Source organism: Microtus ochrogaster, chromosome 7 (assembly GCF_000317375.1).
Source record: "Microtus ochrogaster isolate Prairie Vole_2 chromosome 7, MicOch1.0, whole genome shotgun sequence".
Taxonomy (NCBI): domain Eukaryota; kingdom Metazoa; phylum Chordata; class Mammalia; order Rodentia; family Cricetidae; genus Microtus; species Microtus ochrogaster.
In genome coordinates, this window is record NC_022014.1 from 23,572,495 (window position 1) to 23,596,776 (window position 24,282).

General features: G+C 49.1%; 1 protein-coding gene across 4 annotated transcripts in view; it reads right to left on the reverse strand.

Annotated features, from left to right (window-relative positions):
* Slc43a2 (solute carrier family 43 member 2) overlaps positions 1-24,282 on the reverse strand; it is a 41,208-nt gene extending 16,926 nt beyond the window's left edge. Inside the window, exons 1-5 of one of the 4 annotated variants that reach the window (XM_013347408.2) lie at positions 24,264-24,282; positions 23,207-23,410; positions 13,912-14,119; positions 12,166-12,221; positions 10,866-10,942 (exon numbers count right to left, since the gene is read on the reverse strand). In XM_013347408.2, the coding sequence (XP_013202862.1) occupies positions 10,866-10,942; positions 12,166-12,221; positions 13,912-14,119; positions 23,207-23,366 (501 nt within the window). In that variant the 5' untranslated portion in view covers positions 23,367-23,410; positions 24,264-24,282. The other 3 variants (XM_013347407.2, XM_005349544.3, XM_026780446.1) reach the window with 3 other exon arrangements.

Sequence of the window (24,282 nt, forward strand, 5' to 3'; positions counted from 1 at the left end):
AAAAAAAAAAAAAAAAAAAAAAAAGAAATGTAGCTGGGTAGTGGCGGCGCATGCCTTTAATCCCAGCACTCAGGAGGCAGATGTAGGAGGATCTCTGTGAGTTCGAGTCCAGACTGGTCTACAAGAGCTAGTTCCAGGACAGGCTCCAAAGCGACAGAGAAACCCTGTCTCGAAAAACAAACAAACAAACAAAGAAAGAAAAGAAATGCATGTCTATTGTTAAACATTTGGAACAAAAAGACAATTTGTGGGAGTTGGGTCTTTCCTTCCACCACGTGGTTTCTAGGGACATCAGGCTTGGCAGCAAGCATCTTCACCCCCTAAGCCATTTCACCAGCCCAACATACTGTTTCATAAACTTTTCTTTTCTTTTCCTTTTCTTTTTTTTTTTTTTTTTAGAAGTAGTTGCACTATGTTGCTAATGCTGGTCCTGAACTACTGGGCATAAGTTATTTTTCTGCCTTAGTCTTTCAAATAGTTGGAACTACAGGTGTATACAACTTTCTCTAGCAGCCCTGGCTGTCCTGGAACTCACTTTGCAGACCAGGCTGGCCTTGAACTCAGAGAGATCTGCCTGCCTCTGCCTTCAGCATGCTGGGATTAAAAGCACGTGCCACTACCACTTGGCTTCTTTACTTCCTTTTTTGGTTAATATTTTGTTTTATTCTATGTGCATGGGTGTTTTGCCGGCATGTATATCTATGCACCATTTGCATGCAGGTATCCAAGGAGGCCAGAAGAAGGTGTTGGATGCCCTGGAACTGGAGTTACAGATGGTTGTGAGCTGCCACGAGAGTGCTGGGAATCAAACCCAGGTTGGTCCTCTAGAGGAGCAGCCAGCGCTCTTAACTGCTGAGCCATCTCTCCAGCCCCTACACCGTTTTTTTTTTTTTTGTTTGTTTGTTTTTTTGTTTTGTTTTCGAGAAGGGTCTCCTGTAGCCCAGGTTAGCTTCAAACTTGCTATTAGGGGCTGCAAACATGGTTTCCTGCCTCTGCCTCCCTAAGAACTAGGATTATGGGCAAGGGTTGCCAACTTTTCCTTCTAACCTGATACATTATTATAAATGTTTTCTAAAGCTATTTGTTGTTCCTTTCTGACACAATCTGAAATGACTGCGCGTGTTTCCTGATCAGAACCATCTATAATTTAGGAATCCATGTCTCTGGTTTTAGACCATAGGTGCTTTTACATTTATTCATTAAAAGGTTTCAGTCAAAATTTTATTTGTGATGGGGGCAGTCCTGAGACTAGAATGCAAGGTGTGCGTGTTAGGCAAGTGCCCCGGCACTGAACTGCATCTCCCGCCTTCCTTTCACTTTCAGTTCATCCAGGCTGGCCTTGAACTCATTCTGAAGCCCAGGCAGACCTTTAACTTAACAATCTTCCAACCTCAACCTCCCAAGTCACTAGGATTACAGGTCCTACACTGCTAGGCCTGGCTAATTTGCCTTTAAAAACAGGGTCTTAAATTAAAATATTAGCTGTGATGGCCTTGAACTCACGGTCTTTTGGCCTCAGCCATCTAAGGAGCTCGATTTGTAAGCATGAGCTACCACACTCAGCTCAACGACGAACCTGAGGATGAAGGTAAGGGCAGGTGCAGGTGGCTTCTATCTCCAGGCAAATCCCTGAAGAGAACGGAATGCACACTTTCTAGGGATTTACGATATGCTGACAAACGGCTTTCCCCGAAGAGATGCGCCAATTGACACCCCGCCAGCAGTGCACGTACCTTCAACCTAGTCACTCCACCAACATTCTTGTTTTAAAAGGCTTTGGTTTTAGACCGTAGGTCCTTTTATGTTTATTCATGAAAAGAGTTCAGACAATTGCTTTTGGGGGTGGGGGGCAGTACTGGGTCTGTATGTGGAGCCCCACATCCAATCCTCAGTACCTCACTTAAAATACACTTAACTACATATATGGATTAAATTAATAGTAATTAATAGTAGTTGATTCAAAATAATCCAGATGGAGGTATAAATGAAAAAAAACCCCGATTATGCCCTTCTACAAAGATTCTTTTTTTTAATTAATTTATTTATTTATTATGTATACAATATTCTGTCTGTGCATATGCCTGCAGGCCAGAAGAGGGCACCAGACCCCATTACAGATGGTTGTGAACCACCATGTGGTTGCCGGGAATTGAACTCAGGACCTTTGGAAGAGCAGGCAATGCTCTTAACCTCTGAGCCACCTCACCAGCCCCTACAAAGATTCTTTTATAGAGTAAGGCCAGTCATAGTCTGAGATGGTCAGTTCAGGGGGAGAGGGCTTGCCTAGCATGGGTGAGGTCCAAGGTTTAATCTGTAGCACTGAAAACGTGTTTTTGTGAGGAAGAAGGGCTGGAAGAAAGGAGTAGGGGACAAATATCAGCAAGGCATGTGAGCATGTCCTAATGAAACCTATTATAAGTCAGTCAGTATGCCCAATATTGGAATTATGTTTTTCTTTGTAACCTAATTTCCTCTTTATAAGTTTTTCATCGCTTTTTAAACAAAAAATGAACAAAAAGGCGTATTTTAAATAGGTGATCGAGCTGGGTATGATGGCAGGCCTCTGTAGTCCTAGCACTGAGGATGTGAAGACAGGAGAATAAGTTTCTGGTCAGGATTAAATGGGTTTTTCTGTTTCAAAAACTTGGGGAGGGCTGGAGAGATGGCTCAGTGGTTAAGAGCACTGACTGCTCCAGAGGTCCTGAGTTCAATTCCCAGCAACCACATGGTGACTCACTGCCATCTATAATGAGACTTGGTGCCCCCTTCTGGCTTGTGGGCACACATAGAAGGAATGCTATACACATAATAAATAAATATTAAAAAAAAAAACTTGGGGAAAGGCAGAGAGCGAGATAGTTCAAGTGTGTTTAGGCTTCCAGACTACCTAGCGCTTGTACTGGACGAAACTGCTTGGTATAAGGACGGCGAGGCTGACCTTGGAAGGCTAATCAAACCCAAAGCATAAACATCTGACAAGAGTCAGAGCGCTCACAGGAGGGAAGGGCACAGAGAGCGAGGGTTTCCCTGTGGTATTAGTTACTTTGTACCTAAGTGGTAAACAGTGATTGTGTTTTCTCCCTCGGTCTGGGTCCTTCTGTTCCCAAAGCAGTCCGGCCTGCCAGAGATTTCCCTCACTGTCTGGCTCAGGGGCAGCTTGCTCAGATTTCCTTCCCATTAAATAGTATGTATACTAACAGCAACTAATTTTAGCACCTGCTTTCTACAGCGTCTTTAAAGCCCTAAAAGCAACTGTCTAAACGCTCCTTGTCATGCTCACTGAATACAAAACTTTCAGCGTCTACACTGGACACGGAGGCGGACACCTGTAATCAGCCCTCAGGAGGTGGAGGCAGAAGGATCAGAGATTCAGTAACCCTTGCCAGCCTGAGTTACGTGGGACCTTATCTTAGAACAAATCACTTAAGAATCAAAGGACTCCTTCAAGGTCAAACATAGGATCCAAAAGTGCAGTCAGACCAAGGCCTGGTAAGGTAACATCCGTTTGTCTCTCAAGCCATTTCTCTTCACGTCAACTCTCTCCCTCCCGGGCTCCTGTCTGATGCCAGCTCACTGGGGATTCCTACATCCTTCCAGATGCTCCTCTTAGCTCCACCAACCTCTGCTCTCAGCTGACCCCTGGGGTCCAGGCCCATACCACCCAGGGATGTGTTTGTAAATGGACTCGTCCTGTTTCTTCCAGGTCTGGGTCCCTGTCTTACTGGTCTGGTCTCTCCTCCAGCTTTGGCCCAGTCTTGCTGGACACAGTGGTGCCGGGCAATGGCGCTGAAGTAGCAAGTGTGAAGCCGACTGCCTTAGCGGAGCCGCGAGGGCCTGCTGGAGGGAAAGACCCGCTCTGCTGCCAAACAGGCAGCTGGAGCCATGCTGCGGGGCAAGGGAAACACGGCAGAGGCTGCTGCCTGGCTCTCGGGCACACTCACAGGTAGGGCAGTTCAAGGCCCTCTCCCAGCTCTCGCTTTCTTCCCAGCCACTTTGCTGCCCCTGTTCTGCCAGGAAAACCTGTCCTCCATGCCTGGGCTCCTGGGCCTCAGCCTGATGACTCACGCTCTCTCAGTCCCTCAGCTGTACCATAAACAGGCCCAGCTGTGTCACATTCCCAGCGGGGAGAAAACAGCAGCTGCAGGCAGCCCCTCCCCTGGTGTTCAGGCCACTGGACAAGAATCCCCAGAGGCCATGGCCAAAAGCACTTTGGACTATCTTTCTTAGGGACCCTAAGATGACCAATGCCTTTTTTTCACAAGAACCCCCAGGGGAGGCCGTGGGGTGAGTGACACCCCTTTTTCATATCCAAGGCCTCCTGAATCTGCTCGCCCTGGGGCTACACCCTAACTCTGATAAAGTCAGAGCCCAGCAGTAGGTAGGGGTTAACATTTCTAGGCCTGTGGCCCTTTTCAGAGATGACTCTCATCCCCAGGTGGCTGGTATACACACTCTGGGTTCAGTAAAGCCTAGATAGGCCAGGATCCAGCCTATCTTGTCCAGACTATCTATCCAGGAGCTAGTCTGGGCAAGTGGACTCGGCAAAGCTGGGCTGTTCCCTCACCGAAACTGGCAGGCCCCCCTCAGCACACTTCGCTGGGAAGGTCCTTGTGGTCACCTTTCCGCTTCACTGGTGCAGGGGTGGGGAGGGAAAACTGCCTTCTCCCAGCCGCCTCCCGTTCCACCTGCCAGGCCCAGAACCCTACCGACATCCCCACTGCCTTCTGTCAACCCCAGCACACGTCATGTGGAGCAAATTCATGAGGTAGAACCCCTCTGATGGCCCATTTTTCCTGGGCCAATGGCCATCAGCTGACTGCTTCGGTGTCCCAAGGTATGGATGGAATAGGAAAGAGGTTATGTGGGCTGTGGTACTCGGAGAGTTTTACCTGCCTGGCACCTGGGCTCTCCAGGTAGAGAAGCAAATGAAACCCTGCCTGGCTGCAGAATGGGGCTGAGCAGAAAAGCTGCCGGACGCCCATCCACTCCCAAGGGCCACTGACTTCCACCCCTCCCTCAGGTCTTTAAAGAGCCGGCTGAGTACTCTAATCTCTTCAAACTCCAATCTAATTCCCCTGGGATCATTTCTTCCTTGGGTTTAAAGCCAAATGCAATGAATAAAATGAGTAAAGTCCACAGAGATATTTTTTTTTTCCCCTGAACATTTTGTAACCACTTTCCTGTGAGGGTTTCGGACCAGAACTCCCCATCCCGCCCACACTGACAAGGGTCAGGGTAATGAAGTGGAAAAGATATGGTCACAGTTTTGGCTGCGTCTGCTCCCATCTCTAAGCAACCCAGGCCCTGGATTGTAGGGTGGCGGCCCAAAGACGCCACCTCAGCCGCCGGCCGGTGTTTGTGCTTCAGCTGATGGAGCGAGTTAAAGGGTTGTACAAACTAGAGACATTAAACAAACAGACTAGAGTGTGCTGACCAGATGTCCGGGGAGGCCAAGGCTCCACACCATGGGGTGTGTGCTTACACCAGTGGACAGGCGTGGACCTCCCTCAGGGATGCCCACGCCTCATGCTTCAAGAGACCTGAGAGAACCAGCCCTGACTATTGGCTAGCCTCTGAACCTCCTCACTAGTGGAAAAGACCACACTGCGGAGGGCAGAGTATGAACTCCCAAAGCTCTGTGAGGGTGGAGGGTGGGGTACAAGCTATGGGCCACCTCCTCCTGGTCTGTGAGGAAAAGGCACTTTGCCAACTTGGGGCCCCTTCTCCACCGATGGGTGTACAGCCCACAGCCCAGGTCATACAAAGCCCCTTGGGCCTGAGAAAGTCCCCCCATGAGGGTTTCCCTGACAACACATTCCCCCACATTCCAGGTTATCAAGGAGCCATTCTGTGTTGAAAAGCCCTCGTAGATTTGATTTAGGGAGTTCTAAAGACAACCTCGAAGATTCCTTTGTCCCCCAAATGAAAACACGGATGGGAGACACAAACAGAAAGCGCCATTGTGCGGCCAGTGCGGTGTCTCCGGGAGCTGGGCCTGACAGTTCTGCTTTTTAAAAGGCCTGGGCTGTGTCACAAGCAGATTCAGCTCTGCTCAGCAGAAAGCCAGGAACATTGCCTAACAGCTTCAGTCTGTCCTCCACGGCCGCTTCCTATTCCTCTCAGTGTTTATTCCCATGAGAGATCAGGTCCTGTGGAAAGCCTTATGGGACAAGGGGATGTCCAAGGGGAGCCCTCCAGCCTGGGGGAAGGGGTGGAGAGCTATCCTGAGCAACCAGAGATACTGGGAGGGACCTCTGGGGGGTATTGACCCTCTGCCCTCAGGTGGAGGACAGTGTAGCTTCTCAGAGACTCTAGACTGAAGGCTGGCAAATGCTTTCCATAAAGGGCCAGACGGTAAATATTTCTGTCTTTGTGGGCCATATGGTCTCTGTCATGATAGCCCGACAGCCTCCGTGGCATGAGAGCATCCACAGGCAACACGTGAGCAAACCCAAATGATGTGTTTCAAGCAAAATCTTGTTTATAAAAACAGGCAGAGGTTTGCATTAGGCCTGGGATAGCAGCTCACTGACCCCTGCCCTCTAGATAAAGAAGTCAGAGGACAAGCCCTAGACCTCCCTTAAAAGGACGGATCCCTCCTACCTAATGCTTTACACAGGACCCACTCATATGTAGCCTGGCCAGGCACCTGAAGTGGTGAAGTGGGTGGGAGAGCCAGGAGTTACTAGAAAGCGCGCGCGCGCGCGCGCACACACACACACACACACACACACACACACACACACACACACACGTGCGCGCAGTGATGATGAAAGCAAGCAACACTGAGCAAGCCATGACCCTGAGTACACTGTTTGCTTGGGGGCTAAGCACATAGTTTTTCTGGAGCCTATCACGGACCATACAGAAATCTAAAAACCCTGTTTTTGGTTTGGTTTTTTTTTTTTTTTTTTGACAAGGTTTCTCTGTAGCTTTGGTGCCTGTCCAGAAACTAGCTCTCCTAGACCAGACCTTGAACTCACAGAGATCCAGCTGCCTGCTTCTGCCTCCCGAGTGCACCACTGGCGTTTTGTCTCATTTTGATTAAAGAAAAAAACTTTAATTATGATGTATCATTTTTCACTGTGTTCAAAAGATGAAAGAGGCACCTCTTTAACCCTAGCACACAGGAAGCAGGAACAGGGTCTTGGGCCAGCCTGGTGTACACAGCAAGTTCCAGACCAGCCATGGGTACACAGTGAGAGCTTACAGAAACAAAACGAAATAAGTAAGTAAAAGATGAAAGAGGACCAGCAAGATCCTGGCACAGTGTATAAAGGCATTTGAGACCAAGGAAACTCCTTCCCCAGAACCTACATGGTCGAGGAAAGAACCAACTCAGAAAGTCCTCGGACCTCCATATGGCTTCATGTGTACGTGTCTACAAACATACACAACAAATCAAATCAAATAAATGTAAAAAAGAAAACATAAAAAATGAATGATGGGGCTGGGGAGATGGCTCAGTGGTTAAGAGCATTGCCTGCTCTTCCAAAGGTTCTGAGTTCAATTCCCGGCAACCACATGGTGGCTCACAACCATCTGTAATGAGGTCTGGTGCAGACATACACACAGACAGAATATCGTATACATAATAAATAAATAAATAAATAAATAAATAAATAAATAAATAAATAAATAAATAAATATTAAAAAAAAACCAGAATGATGTAGCCGAGCAGTGGTGGTGTGCAACTTTAATCCTAGCACTCGGGAGGCAGAGGCAGGTGATCTCTGTGAGTTCGAGGCCAGCCTGGTTTACAAGAGCTAGTTTCGGGACAGGCACCAAAGCTACAGAGAAACCTTATCTTGGAAAAAAAAAAAAGCTTATATTGAAAGTTAAAACATGCTAATCCTGGAGCTTAGAGATTCCACTTCCTGGAATTTATTTTACAGAAATACACATACAGGATGTTCATTTCAACAGTGTTCACAAAGGGAAGGACTGGAAACCAACTTGAGCATCCCTGAGTGGGAACCTAGCTGAAGTGAATTAGAGTTCGTTTCTACTACAGGATAGCATGGACCCGGACAACAGCAAGGACAAGCACTGGAGTCTAAAGGAAGAATGCAGAGCTCTAGGTACGGGCAGGGAACTGGAAGATGAACTCTGTAGATACAGAAAACCGAGAAAGCCAAGAAGAATAACACTGACGCACAGACAAAACTGAAGAATAAATTCTAAGGCTGATGAAGATAAGACATTGAGAATTTTGCAGCCTACAATTTAAATTTCCAAAATGCTGAGTAATAAAAAAAATTTTTTTACTTATAACAACAACAAAATAAGAAAAGTCAAAAGAATACTTATGGGTTAATTCCTTTTTCTTAAAAGTACCTTGGACAACAGCTTCCAACTTCATTTTAAAGGCTTTCTTTTTTTTAAAAAAAAAAATTTATTTATTATGTACAGTGTTCTGTCTGCATGTATGCCTGCAGGCCAGAAGAGGGCACCAGTGGCTGTGAGCCACCGTGTGGTTGCTGGGAATTGAACTCAGGACCTCGGGAAGAGCTCTTACCTGCAGGCTTTCTTTAGTGGCAGAAACAGGGAGAGGTAACATAAACAAGCAGGAAGGTAGCTTGGTGTGAAAAATGTCATCATGAATCTATTATTCTGTATGCTAACTAAAGAGACAGTAATGAAAAAGAAAGCAGACACAGGCAGAAGTCAAGGCTTGCCTGCTCTCTTGTATGGCTTCAGTCTCCCAAAGAACCAGGATTACATATACATCACTGTATCTCTGCCCTACAGGATGTCTTTCTTTTTTTAATTTTTTTTTTTTTTTTTAAAGACAGAGTCTTTGTTTGGTCCTGGCTGTCCTGGAACTCAATGTGTAGATCAAGCTAGCCTCAAACGCACCAAGATTCTCCAGCCTCTGCCTGAGTGCTGGGATTAAAGGTGTGGGTCACCCCAGAAAGCTCCTACAGAATTTCTTAGAAGGAACTCCCCACATGGTGCTTTTCCTCTGTTTGTCTTTTGCTGTCACTGTTTGAGCCTTGAGCCCACAGTGGCCTTAAACTTCCTATGTTAACTGAGAGTGGATGTTGTTACTGTTTGAGACAGGGTAGCCCTGAACTTCCGTGTAACTGAGCATAACCCTGAACTTCTCCTGATCTTCTGTCCTTCTAAGAGCAGGGATTGAAGGACCATGTTATCATGTCTAGCTGTCCTTTTTATTATTCCAGGGGTACAGAGGCAAGGCCTCATTCTGTAGCCCAAGATGGCTTTAAAATCACATCAATTATCCCCTGCCTCCTGAGTGCTCGGTTGCAGTATAGACCACACCACCCAGCTCTTCTCTTTTTATAGGTGCCATGCTGGGGTTGGTACCCAGAGTCCTGTGACGCTGGAGAAGCCTCTGCCACTGAGCTACGCCCGGCCCACGTCTACCCCTTGCTTCATGGTGACTAAGCATTGCTCTGCACTTAAGCCAAGCTCCGCAAGTCTCAGGACCATCTCCAACTTATGTCCTGAAATTCAGATCTGCCCTACCAGATGCCCAACGTGACAAAAATAATAAGGGCGACGCCAGGTTTTTATTTTTCATCTTGATAAAAAAAAAAGGGTTGGTGGTTTCCATGCTGTCCAAGAACAAATAGAACCATGCCTGACTCCTGTTTCATACTTACACAACCTAGTGGAATCTGTGTACTTTTCACAGTGCGAACACACTTCTCCCTGTTTCAACATTTGTTTTCCTCTGGGATTATGACAGGGGAGACAATATCTATTTTGATTTTAAATGTATCTGATTAAAAAAAAAACAAAAATAAAAATGCCCTAACAGATAGAAAGTACACCTCGAGGGCACCAGCAGGTGAAGCAACTGAGCCCCCAGGGTGAGTGTGCCGCTCACTCTGAGACTCCCACACCCAGGCTCACCACACATGCTGCCTACACCGGGCCTTCCTTCCTGAAGAGACTACAGTGAACTTTCCCTGCCCAAGAACACAGGCCCAGATGGTTAATCTTCCCTACCAGAGAAAGCATAGGAAAAGGGAGCAAGGAAGATTTAGGCCTGCAGGCTCGTAACCAAGATGCCAGTATCTCTGCAGGCTCTTTTTATCAAAGGACCAGAAAGGTCCCAGCGCTCTTGGAGCAAAACCTCAACAAAAGGCCTCTTAACAGCTTGACTCCTGACTAGAGCATAATGGGAAACAGAACCAGACTATAAACAGTCATGGTTTATATGGCTTCAGAGGTAAACTGAGTCAGGAAATGTTCCTTTGATAGAAGCCTGTCGGTGTAAGTCTGCGGTCTTCCCTTGGGGAAAGACATTTCTATTCCTTCTTTAACTTCCTTCAGCTCCTCCTCCAGCCCTCCTTAAAAAGAAACCTGTTTTGTGGCGTCCTGGTGGTCCTGCCAAGAACATGCTCCACATTCCAAGAAACAGTTCCACCTATCTGGCCAGACATCTGTGTCCTAGCCGGGAAGAGTGTCACAATGTTGCCACTCAGTTCCAGGCACCTGCAAAGGTTGGGGCTGAGTGGTTCCAGGACAGGCTTGTCTACAAATGGCACTGTTAGCCAGAGTTCCTGGAGAGCCTCGGGATGGCAGCCACGGATGATAAGAACCAACGCGGGCAACAGCCCTTGTTTTCCCGGCTCTTCTCTGACAGAAACCTGTGTTCCCCCATGCCAAAGGCAAGCCCAGAAGCAGCTGCAAGTCACCCTGGGAGTCACACCTGTCTGCGTTAGAACCTATGGGACTGGCTTTGCTGTCAGGCTAGAGAAACCCCAGCCCAACACTGCTTGGGCCATCCAAGCATACAGGGGAATGGAAAGAAAGGACCTGGAAGCCAACCAGTACGCCCGAATCCCGCACTTCCCCAGCTGGAAACGTTCCTTAACAAACCAATACTTACGGTTAATGAAGTGAACGTCATGCACATCCCCCCAAAGCCATTCAGAGCCAAGGCAATGAAGATGAGCACAGAGAGCGCTGTGGACAGACAGAAAGCCATAATTGGGGGAGCACAGGAGCACAGTGTTCCACACTGAGAAGGCTACAGATGAGCTAAAAATAAAGGCCAGGCCATCAAGGGTTAGTGACGCCTGGATAGCACTCCCTCCGTCCTCTTGCCTACCTCAGGGACCTTGAGTTCTAGCAAAAGACGTGTGCCCACTCTCTTTTCTGTTGACTTAGACTAAATCAAATGACCCTAAAAATCTGCTCACAGACAACAAAACCCCAGGTTCCTGGGAATCTGCAGGTGAGCCTGGCTAGGAGGTTACTGAGATCCCGGTCCTAGTTTGGGATTGTGCGAAAAGCCTTTAAAGTTCTCCACTGGGGATGGGATCCAGGTGTTTCCTAAGTTGTTTTTCAAGGGCTGGCCTAGGCTGCCCTGAGGCCTCGGCTCAGCTGGGTGTGGTGTACCATGCCTGTAATCCCAGCCTTCGGGCTGAGCCAGGAGGACTACATGTTTGGGGCAAGCTTGGACTACCTCCGTCTCAAGTGTCCAAGAGCTGGGATGTTGCTCGATGGCAGAGAGCTTGTCTGGCATTTACAAGCCCTGGGTTCAATCCCCAGAACTGAAACAAAGAAGAGGAAGAAGAGGAGATGGCTCAGCTACCATTTCTGAACCATGGAAGGCCATATCCTGCACCGGGCCTGGTCCACAAAGCTTGTCTTCCAAGTGGCATCAGCGAGACTACCACCACAGACTGGGTTGGTGGCTTGGGGATCAGACAGGAGCCACACACACCCTGAGAACACCTCTCACACTTCTGCTTGGGGTGATTATTCTCTCACTAGCCACACATTTGAAAGAGCTAAGTCCTAGGCAATAGACCACCAATCAGAAAGCTGCCCTGGGCCGGGTGGTGGTGGCACACGCCTTTAATCCCAGCACTCGGGAGGCAGAGGCAGGCAGATCTCTGTGAGTTCGAGACCAGCCTGGTCTACAAGAGCTAGTTCCAGGACAGGCTCCAAAACCACAGAGAAACCCTGTCTCAAAAAAAACCAAAAAAGAAAAAAAAAAAAAAAAGAAAGAAAGCTGCCCTGGCCACCCATGAGGTAAGTGAGCAGTCAGCCAAGAGTATCTCTTCTGGCTTGAACAGGGAGCACCAAGCCTAAGATAGCATCCAAGAGCAGGTGGGCCAGTGAGCACCTGTGGACAACGGCGCTTCCCCCAGCTTCTGGCATAAAAGAAAAGGCATACTCACAGTCTGGGTTACTTGCTCCATATGCAATCAGCAAGCAAGAGACCGCAAAGCAGGCACTGAAACCAAACAGAAAGTGTTCTGTTGATACTATGTTATCAAGTGCTGTTACTAGATGGTTATGGGGGGCAGTAATGTACTATGTGTCACTTCAGAACATTTATAATCAGCACTTAACAGTTCTAGGAGACCAGGGAATGTGCCTTATGGGGCATGCAGGATGATCCAGGAGGATGATGGTCTCTTGGGAGTTGTTTTCAGGGATAAGACTTGAACCCGGGGTTTTCTGTGTTACACAAGTGCTTCACGGCTGAGCTGCAGCCTCAGCCTCAGCCTCAGCCTCACTTCATAATTGTTACAATTTCATTCATTTTGCTGGGTGGTGGTGATGCATTCCTTTAATCCCAGCACTCAGGAGGCAGAGGCAGGAGGATCTCTGTGAATTCCAGGCCAGCCTAGTCTACAAGAGCTAGTTCTAAGGCTCCAAAACTACAGAGAAACCCTGTCTCAAAAAACACACAAACAAAACAAAAAAACAAACAAAACAAAAAACTTCATTCATTTTAATTAATCAATTAACTTTATTCTTATTATTTTTTTCGGTGCTGGGTTTTGTAAAACCCAGGGCCATGCACATGTTGGGCAAGCACTCTACCACTGAGCCCCATCCACAACATTTAAAGCACACAGTACTAAGAATGGCATATGTGGGCTATAACTCAGTTGTAAAACACTTGTCCAGCATACATTATGCAGAGTTTAATGGGCAGCACCTCTCACCCCTCCTACACACACACACACACACACACACACACACACACTCTACATATATACCTAATCTACATTTGCATATATTTACAGATGTTCAAAAACTTTTTTCTTCCTGTGATGTAATTGGAGCTGCAGGGCTGCATCCCCGGCACCCAGCCGCCCGCACGGCTAGCTTATGCCCCGAAATAATTACACGGAAACTGTATTCTTTTGAACACTGCCTGGCCCATTAGTTCCAGCCTCTTATTGGCTAGCTCTTACATATTGATCTAATCCATTTCTAATATTCTGTGTAGCACCACAAGCTGGCTTACCAGGAAAGATCTTAACCTGCGTCTGTCTGGAGTGGGAGAATCATGGCGACTCCCTGACTCAGCTTCTTTCTCCCAGCATTCTGTTCTGTTTACTCCACCCACCTAAGGGTTGGCCTATCAAATGGGCCTAGGCAGTTTTTTTTTTATTAATTAACCAATAAAAGCAACAGATTAGAAAAAAATCACTCCCACATTCCTGGAGGAAGTATAAGGCCACAAATCTTTGGAAAGCAATGTTCTTCTCTACTTATTTTACTCTTGCACACATATTGGTGCATGCATTCCATGTATAATGGTACAGAGTAGAGAGGTCGGGGGCAACCTGCAGGAGTCAGTTCTCTAGCTTCTATCACGCAGGTTCCAAATGTGGAAATAAGGTCATCAGGCTTGGTGGCAAGTATCTTTACCTGAAGAGCCATCCTGATGGCCCCAAAAACTAATGTTAAAGACAAGACCAGCAAGTTCAGGTCATCCCAGATGGGCCTGAGTCCTAGGGTTTGCATGCAGAACACAGGGAGAGGCCACACAGTGAAGGAACTCTGCCCCAGGGCGTTGAGGGAGCCCCATGGAGCACCTGCTAGCACATTCTGAGATTCCCTACAGCAGAGAATGCAGCTCAGGGGACCGCCTATCCTCATGCTTCCCCCAAGGAACCCATACTGACCTGCCCAGCAGCCTGAGATTCCTTGGACCATACTTGTCCATGATGATGCCCAGAGGCAGGGTGATGGCACTGAGCAGAAAGGAACCCACAGTGAATGCCAAATTTAGAATCTCATCTTGGGCTTTGCAGCTGAGCCAGCCGTTCACCAGGCTCACCTCCTCGAGCTCTGGCTCTGCAGTACTCCCGACTGTGCCATTGGTGACATTCTCTGTGTGTACAAAGAAGGAAGATATAGTAGGCATTCGTGAAGACCCAAGAGACAGATGCTCCTTCAGAATTATGCCACTAAGAAAGCCAAAGCTCGTTCTGAGAGCCTTAAGGCTCCGGCAACTGACAAGACATGGCTCTGCTGCCCAGACCCCTGCAGCAATAATGCAGGTGTTTACAACATTTGTAGAATCACAGAGCAGTCAAAGAATCCAATTTAAAAAACCATAAAGTCTTGCTCACAACTTCGAGGGCTTCATGGGTCCCTTGACACTCACCATTAATCCCAGATGAGGATTCCCACTCTAGAATGATGGTGAATTCCTGTTATCTAAGCAGGAGGATCAGGGGCTCAAAGTCATCCACAGATAATGAGTCTGAGGGCAGCCTAAGCTACATGAAACCCAGTGTCCAATGGGAGAGTTGGTGGTGGGACAGAATGGCTCAGCAGGTAAAGGTACCTGCTTGTCCTAGAACTCACTCTGTAGACCAGGCTGGCCTCAAACTCACAGAGATCTGCCTGCTTCTGCCTCCTGAGTACTGGGATTAAAGGCGTGCACCACCACTGCCCAGCAAGATGCACCATTTTTACTTCTCTTACTGGAGCTCTTGTGTTGATGGTCACCTCCTCCCATGACCACATCCAGAGCCTGCTGTGTGAGCCACACTTATACACGTGAGTGCCCCCCTCCAAAGTTCAACCAGATTCAAAACAACCCAGAAAAGGAAGGGAAAAGAGCTGCACCTGCTGGAGGGAGGATGGGGACAAGTGGGGAATAGGACTGGGGCGCTCTCCATCAGTGATGCTGACTAATCCTGCAGAAACAAGCCCGCTGATTAGCTCCGAGGCTCCAACAACGAGCCAAGGGAACTTCAGCCCTCTGGCTGCGAGGGGTAGGAGGAGTGGGGGTTGCTCAGTCGAGGACTAGAAAACCTGCTGGGCCTCTAAGAGCCACCCAAGGTAACTGAAAAGAAAGCATTTGGGGTGACTAATGGCACATGCCAGCCTCTGAGCAAAAAGCCCTGCTAGGGGCATGTAGAAACTATGAGGACAGAACTTGCCTTCCCCTGCTTCCTGCTGTATAGCCTTAGAAATGGGACTTGATCTTGCTGTTGGTTTACTTACCAGTGAACTAGACACAATATAATGAATAGTATATACCGCTAGAGCCTTGGGGAGGATCATGAGAAAAACCAGATAGCAGTAGAGAGCTCCCAACGGGCATACAAAGCGTTTGGTGAATAACTACTGTTATTGCTAGTGTCAGTTGTACCGGGGCTCAGGATGGAGGTGATTTAACAGGACCGCAGCGTCTCAGAGTGGCAGGGAACACAGTGCTATATCAACACGTGAGTGCGTGACTGTAGTTAGTCACCCACTGGGCTGAGTCTGAGGCTAGAAACTGGCTACTGTGTTGCATTATGGCAGTGGGCCCTTGCCACAGTTGCTGTTTACTGAATGACTGGAAACAATGAAGCACATCCCAGTGGCCAAAGGGATTAAGAGGGGAAAGGAAAGAGCACAGGCAGAGCCAAGCTGAAGACAGAGGGACTCAGGGAGATGAGAGCCACAGGTTAACAGCCTGAACCCACACAAACAAAACCTTTCAGGCCACACTTCCAACCCTTGCCAGGACATCTTCCACACTAGCAGCCACAACACAAGGCAAACACCATTGGCTGAGCCCATTGGTCCCATGTGTTGCTGTGGCTGGCAGGTGTGAGGCGGCTTCTGGAAGGGAAAGAGTTTCAGGTGTCAGCCCTGCCAGCAGAACAGGAACTGGACCTGCAGTATGGGGACCGGGCCTCCACCCAGGAATGAGCATTTCTAGGCAATCATGCAGGTACGACAGCCAGCAAAGATGAGATAGCGTGGACAGGTGGGGGAGAGCACTCCAGCCTGAGACCTGACTGTGGCCACCCAGGGTCTGGAGCCAGTTACTTGCACCCAAGAACTTTAAGTGCCATGGGCTCTCTGGCGACACAGAACAGGGGAAAAAGGAGGAATGTGGGGTGGGGGGTAAAATGGCACAATTGTGGCACTCCCCCAGAGTCCTCCAAAGAAGACTCTTTTTTGTTTGTTTGTTTGTTTGTTTGTTTGTTTGAGACAAGGTTTCTCTAAGTAGCCCTGGCTGTCCCGGAACTCACTTCGTAGACCACTGGCCTAGAACTCAGTGATCTACCTGCCTTTGCCCCCTGAGTGCTGGGATTAGAAGATTTCACCACTGCCTGGCTTCCATAGCTCTTTGTTGTTTATTTTGAGACAGGGCTTCTCTATATAGTCCTGGCTGTCCTGGAACTCACTTTGTAGACCAAGCTGGCCTTGAGTTGAGTTCATAGAGATCCACCTACCTCTGCCTGAATGCTGGGATTAAAGGCATGAGCCAATTTCACCCAGCTCTCCCTGACTCTTCTTATCAAGAGACAGAAGATATAATTCCAAAACACTGGTTGGGGATGTAGCTCCGTGGTACAGCACCAGGTCCTGGGTTCAGTTCTGAGCACTGCAGTATATAGTGAAAATAAAATCCTACGAGCTGGAGAGATGGCTCAGTGGTTAAGAGCACTGACTGCTCTTGCAGAGGACTTAGGTTCAGATCCCAGCACCCACATGTTGGCTCACCACCCCTGAAATGATAGCTTCAGAGGAGCCAGTGCTTTCTTCTGATCTCCAGCAGACCAGGCACACATGTGGTACATAAAAACACATTCAGGCAAAGCATTTGTACACAAAAAATAAAATGACTTAATAACCTTTTTTAATCCTAAAATGGGCCAGTGAGGTAGCTGAGCAGGTAAAGGAGCTTATCACCAAGTCTTACAACTTGAGTCCAATGCCCGGGACTCGAAGCAAAGGCAGGTCTAAGTAAGGAACCAACACCTACAACATGCACACCGCTGCTCACACACAAACATGGACACACAGACACAATGAAAAGTAATTAAAAGAGTTTAAATCCAAAGGCCTTTTCAGTCTCCTGATATGGCAGAAGCAAGCACATGAGGATGAAGTCTATAGTCATTTGATGATCTGTCCAGTCCACAACTAGACCCAGAGGAGGGGCGGAACACAAGTATCCTATCCTTCCTTCATGCTGGAGCAGGGATCAATACGTCAAGCCACCCATATCTGTTCTTAAATCCCTGCCAATGAGGCCACCAAGCCTCTCGGCTCACCTCCTTCCAGAAAGTGATGTCTAGCCGCAGATTATCTGAATATTTGGGGGACCAAACGGCCTCTTTTCTGTGTCTGGGGAGCAACTTGAGTGTCCTTACGTGGAGAGGGAACTGAACCATCATGGAGTCCAGAGTTCTGTTAGCAATAAACAGCCCGCGCATATCATCTTGGGTCCAGCAGCTGCCCAGTCATACCCAGGCTGCTCCAGTTTTGTCTTCTCCCACCTGGCCATAGAAAGCCAGGAAATGCACAAACAGATATGTACCTATGTAGTGTCCAGCCCCAAGGTGTCCCCTGCTCAGTCTAGAGAGCAGTCATCACCAACCTAGCTCAGGCCAGCCGTTTGGGTCCTGCCTGCACCTGCTATTAAACAGGTGCTTCCACCGTGGGGTGGACAGAACAGCCCGGCCTAGCACAGTCAGGAAGGGCTAAAGAGAAGAAAGGCAAGAAACTGGTGTGCCAGAGTGTGCTGAGACCAGGGCTAGGGCTGCCAGGGCCGGGAAGAGAGAACAATGCCCTGTACTGTTGGCCTCACTCAGAAGGCTCACAAACAAAATCTTAACAGAGAAGGCAGAGGAGGCAAGCTAGTTCTGTGACCCCACTCAGGGCTCCCCTTGGCTTCTCCGGGGTCAGAGTCCTTCCCTCACCCCAGGCAAACAAAGAGAGTGAGGAACTCCAGAAGATCTCCCTGATGGTGCCCAGGGAACAAAGAGGCACATGGCAGGAGTTACTCTAGTTCACTAGCAGTTCTTTCTCAGGCTGGTGGCTAAACCCCTCCCCTCTGTGCTGCTGACCCGGCCAGCCCTCCTGAGGGTACCTGCACCAGCCTCTCTCCCATCCTTAGTCTATCCGGCAACAGGAAGCAGCATCTCAGCCCAGCAGGGGAGATGTGGGTGAGAGGTCGGCTAAGCCACAGAGCAAGCCAGAGGCTGGACACAGTGAGTACCATTGGGCCCTCTCTCGGATGTCACAGCAGCAGCAGCCTCCTGTGGACAGCCTGTGTACTTGCCACCGGCTTCAGTGGCACCAAAGTGGCCTCTCACTCCGGCTCCATATTCCACTGGACAGTAAGTGGGACTGGGAGCAGGTGTGTGTCTTGAGGAAGGTCTTGAGAGGCTAGGCTCAAACGGAGCCAGAGTCTGAGACTGCGGTTATCCTGTCCTCGTGGGTTAGAGGAATGTGGAAGGCTGAGAGAACAAAGCTGGGCCACCCCAGAGGCCCTTCCTATCACCTAGTGAGAACGGGGCTGGTCCACGGCTCTCCCACAAAGCCACGGAAAAGCCAACCCATGCCCGACAGGACCTTCATGAGACACAGAGACAAAATAAGCCAACAGATGTCAGGGAGGGAAATCAGGTCATGAGAAGGGTAAGAGTGGCGGTGACAGGCAAGGGGACTCTTTTTGTGACACATTTTTTGAGGCTGTGAGTCCCAGCTTTTAGCCCTCTTACTGTTTCTTTTGAAATTTTTCTAAATTCAGAATAAACTAGGGTGAGTTAAATCTGTAGCTAAGTGGTAAAGCCTGTGAAGCCCTGGGTTTCTCCCTAGCACTGAAAAAATTAATAAAAAACAAATTGTAACAAGTCCAGTATGGTGGCACACACCTGTAACCCCAGCTCTTGGGAGATTGAGGCAGTTTGAGGCCATCGTAACCTGAGTTCTAGGCCAACCAGGGTTACATAATAAAACCCTGTCCAAATAAATATAAATAAATAAAGGGAGAGAGAGAGGAGTCAAGAGGATCACGAGTTCAAGGCTAGTCTGAGCTATATAGTGAGATCTTTTTTTTTAATATTTATTTATTTATTATATACACAATATTCTGTCTGTGTGCATGACTGCAGGCCAGAAGAGGGCACCAGACCTCTTTACAGATGGTTGTGAGCCACCATGTGGTTGCTGGGAATTGAACTCAGGACCTCTGGAAGAACAGGCAATGCTCTTAACCACTGAGCTATCTCTCCAGCCCTATATAGTGAATCTTGTCTCAAAGAAAAATAGAGACAGTTATGCTCACAAGCAATAAAAGCCAAAAGCTAAGTTTCCATCACTGGCTTGTAGGTATGGATAAAAGCCCATAAAAGGGAAGGCCTGGACGTAGCCCAGAATTCTCCTTGTCCATGTCTCATATCTGGGTCTGTGCTGCTTTCCCAGGGGACAGCAGCCCCTCTGCCCTCTAGAAGCACAGAGTCTTGTTTATTGATGGCACAGCAAGAGTACCTAACTGTAAGGGCCAAGAGCACAGAGCCAAGCCTGGGTAGTAGAGCAAGCGTGAACACTAGTGTCTGCAGAACCTGTGAAAAAGCTGTGAGCTCCGGGTTCAGCGAGAGACAGGGACCGAAGGATCCTGACGTCGACTCATGCGCTCACGTGCCCATAAATGTGAAAGCATGTGCACGGATGTGCATAACAGGGGTTCAGCTTCATGTTGGGAGCTGGGCCATGGAGATTCCCATCTTCACAGCCCTCGTCCCACCCACACCCAGCATGTGGCCAGCCCTCAACCATTCAAGGGTCTCTGAGAGGCTCGCTGAATTCTGGTAGTCCTCTGCCTCCCTGGCTTCCTTCTGGCCTTGAGAATAAAATCCAGTTTTCCTTGCCTCCCAGCCCTTCCACCGGCCATCTCTCTGCTGTACCTGTCTTTCTGTTTTCCCCTCTGAGGTGCGGGATGTGGTCTGTTCTGGCTTACAAACACACACACACACACACACACACACACACACACACACACACACACACACCCCAGCTCACCCTTCTTCACCTCTAGGCTTCTGTCTAAGTGTAGGAAGGCCTCCACCTGGGCACAACTGATGGTCTCACGCCCACCACCCTCGGCTTTATGGAACCTGTGTGTAAAGACTTACTGGCGGAGCTCGAGAGATGGCTCAGAGGTTAAGAGCACCAACTGCTCTTCCAAAAGACCCAGGTTCAATCCCCAGCACCCACATGGCAGCTCACAACTGTATAGTTCCAGTTCTGATATTGTCACACAGACATACATGCAGGCAGAACACTAATGTACATACAATAAAAATAAATAAATCATAAAAAAGACTTATTAGCAAAGGACCCCTAGTCTAGCACCTCAATAGGGTTTATTAAAGCATGGTGGCTGTATGCCTTTATCCCAGCTCTGAGGAGGCAGAGGGAATCTAAAACCAAAACCAAAACTAAGCAAAAGAACAGAGAAAATGAAGGTGGTCATTTAGGGACCAAAGGACTCAGCTTGGGAAAGCCCCAATTGTTCCACACTAGACTCCCAATTGTCCACAGCAGGAGGGCAAGAGAGGTCTCTAATTGTTGTTACCAGGTGAGTAGTATACAAAACTCACGAAACACCCGGACTCAGCTTCTGAGCACTAGCCCCCGTCCATGTGACAGGCAACGCGCAGCAAGCTGAGGGTCAGCAGAGACACAAGGAATTCCTTCCCTTTTCCCACATTGCCAAACTGAAACCCAACACCGTATCTGCAGCCAGAGTCTGGCTAGAGTCCCAACACAGTCCTGAAAACCTTTCAACAGGTTCAGGCAAATTTCCTTTGATGAACACACTCAACGCCATCAATCTTAAAAACAATACAAAGCTGAGGCATTCGCATCTCTGTCAGCCACACACAAGTCAGCTCCTTCAAAGTCTAAAGAGATCAACTCAGTCATCCACTGAGGTTGACAATGCTGGGCCACAGAGCAAACCTTGACCCTAACCTTGCCAAGGCACTCCCAGTCAAGGAAGCACGGAAGCTTCTGGTCCCAAAAGTCAACAGGTTACCCGGACTCCAAGAAGCAAGGAGGCTGGAGAGATAAGCTGTGTGGAGTCAGCAGACTTTCCCACTGAGGATGCTAGCTCAGCGGGTTTGCCAGATAATCAGAAAAACCAAAATCAGACAGAGGAGCAGAGGCACGGGATAAGAAGTTGATGTTCAACCCACTGCCCTAACCCTTCCCCTTCCCCTGGGTTTGTAGGAGCGACCTGACCTGTCAATCTCTCGGGTGCTTAAAGACTGACTCAGTGCTATGCTCACACAGCCGCTGGAAGGAAGATGGTTTCGTCAGGAAAGCAGTTTTCAGCCCCACGGTGCCCATACCATCTAAGAAATTGTGGAAGCAGACAATCTGACTTCCCCAACACCACGTGTCAAAGAAGAAAGGAAAGGAAAGGGGGAAAAAAGGAAAGAAAGGAAAGTCTGCCCACACTAGTCATCGGTCTGGATGAGATACTGAAGATTTGTCTGGGAAGAAAGATTTTTTTCCTTCTGCTTTTAAACGCCCAGTGCACCCTGCAACAAAGGGAGAAAGAGCCATACACCTGTCCCAGTCCCCGTCCCTGCCCCTCCCCCATCTCCCCGGGGCCATTAATGTCCTAACATCTCATAAGCAGAGCAGAAGCTTGGTCAGGGAACAAGGTCTGACTCTCCTCTCAAGATTTCTTGCTGATGTGGGGAAAGACCTGCCAAGAACCCTTTGGCTATTAGGAAATATTTCTGAGTGCTAAAGGCTAAAGGTTGGTTATAAACGATAGACTTTCTGCCCTCTTCCAGGTGCCCTCTGAATTCCCTCCCTTTCTCTGGCCCTTACCCTCTCCTGCTAAGCTCTGTGCCCTGAGGATCCACTGGGCAGACCAGAGAAGGGAAATGAAGACTGACTCAGAGTTACGGGCAGCGGGAGCGGGTCCAAAGCTTTCTCTTCCTGCTCAGAATGAGAGGCTGGGTGAGGTAGCATAGACTATAATCTCAGCACTCAGAGAATGAGATGTAAGGATTACAAATTAAAAGCTAGACTGGGCTCCACAGCAAGATCCTGTCAAAAACAAAGACAAACAAACAAACAAACAAAAAAAACTCTTTAGGGCTGGGTGTTAGTTCACACAGAAACTGTCTTTAAAAACCAAAAGAAATAAAGAAACAAACAGCTGTCAGAGGTGACACTCGGGTCTGTCAGCCTGAGTTCTACCTCCTGAGCTCACGTGCTGGAACAGCCAAGCAGACGTCATCCTCTGGATTTCCACACAGTGCTTTGCCCCATCCCCCAAACGAATAAATGCAAGAAGACAATTAAAAGTCAAAAAGTAAACTAAAGGACTCTAGAAAGAAAAGGGCACGCTAGCAGTAACCTAAGGACTCAAATCTGGGCCACCATCAGAGAGGGCTGAAGTACCGGGTGGGGCACGGCAAAGGCAAGAGGTCTGGCCAAGGATGCCTAGGAAAGTGGCAAGAGGTTGGGAGCTGACTGGGCCCTACCGATGACTGACCCTGCTCAGCTGCAGCCCTCGGGGTGGGAAGACAGTAGAAGGGATGGGTTGGGGGGCGTTGAGAGCCACCCTCAGCCTGCCTTCAGAACGTCCTTTCCCTAGCTCGTCCCCTTCCTCTTCCTTCCTACTATGTTTTGGAAGCCACTGAGATGTTCTCACAGTTCAGGAGAGGAAATGGCCTTTGGAGAATCATAAAGCAGCAAAAACAGACAAGAAATTATATCTTGGCAAGCCTTTAGGAGACTCCATAACGGCCTGACTTTAAAAAAAACAACCAACATGTATATCTAGATGAGCCTTCCTTCGGGTGGAGGCGAAGCCACTTCCTCTCTCTTGCTGCACCCCGGCCTATGAATCGAGTTCCTCTTTCTTACACACGTTTAACTGCAAGGCAAGCGGTGCTGCAGAGCCTATGAGGCCAGCAATATTCCTGATGGCACGCAGGGGTCCCGAGTCTACTAGTCTGCAGCTTGGGCAAATGGAAGACTGATCCCAGCCTCAGTTTCTCCATCCACAAACAGGGACGATGATAACCCCGAGAGTTGGATGAGGATCAAATGGGCCTTTTGGCACTAGGAGGCTCTGTGCAGCAAGCAGGCATTGCTTAGATGTTCATCTCCACCCTCCCTCTCCCAAAGCCCCACTCTAGGCATCCTTCTCACCTGGCTTCGTACACAGGTAGGAGTAAAAGCCCTCCGACTTGAGCATGATGAGCAGCGAGCCCCAGCCCAGGAGGACTGCAGAGAAGAGGAGGTTTTCCAACACAGCCGTGCAGGCCATCCACCAGCGGCGCCGATGGGCAGTGGCCAGGGTGGGCGCCATGGTGCGGTGTGGCGGCTGTAGCCCGGCTCTTGCTCTGCAGACACCTGCGCACAGACCTCAGCTTCAGCGGTGGCCCTACCCAACCCGTGTGGACGCTGGCGCACAGCGACCAGACTGTCAACCCCCAGCAGCCCAGGCTGTAGGTGCACGCCTCAAAAGAAGCGAACCCCAGACCCGTTCGGGACCTGAGCCATCCCGAGACTAGCTGGCACCGCTACCTTCGGCCACGGTGGGGCCCTGCGGGCCAAGTGGAGAGGCTTCTCCCTCAGTTCACTCGGAGGTAAACTGAGGCATGGCAGGTGGCAAGGGACTAATAATGCATGCTCAAGGACGTGGAGCTGGCCCTGGCCCCAAGCAAGATTGAATAGCTGGTATGGGGGCCGTAAAAGGAGGCAGTTTGTCGTAGGTCCACCTGAGCCGAGGCACACCTGAGAGCTGCCACTCCCAAGGACCCTGACAGGCTTCCGCCCGCCCGCACTTAAGACCCTTCCCCAGAACTTGTTCCTTCAACCACAAGATCAGCGCAGGGAGCTCCGGAACGGCCCGCCCACGGTGCATTCATTGGCGGAACCGCACAGGAACTGCTGCACCATTGGCCAGTGGCTAGGTCGCTAGGCGCTACCGCCACGCGAATCCCGCATGGGAGAGGCGAAGCCGGTTCAAACCGGCGGCGCGAGCCAACCGCGCGACCCCTGGGCCGGGTTGTTACCCCAGCAATTAGCCCGTTTCCATAGAAGCAGATCCCGTCCCTCCATCCTCCTACTCTCCCTTTTTGTTCCATCTCCCGCCCGGTGTCTTCTCTCTGGCAAGCATGCACCTTTCTTCCAACCCCGCCTGTGAGCAGCTTCAGGTTCCCGCACCCTCGCCTGGGGCCCGGATTTCGGGAGTCGAGCTCACCCGGCTCCTACCGGTGTGT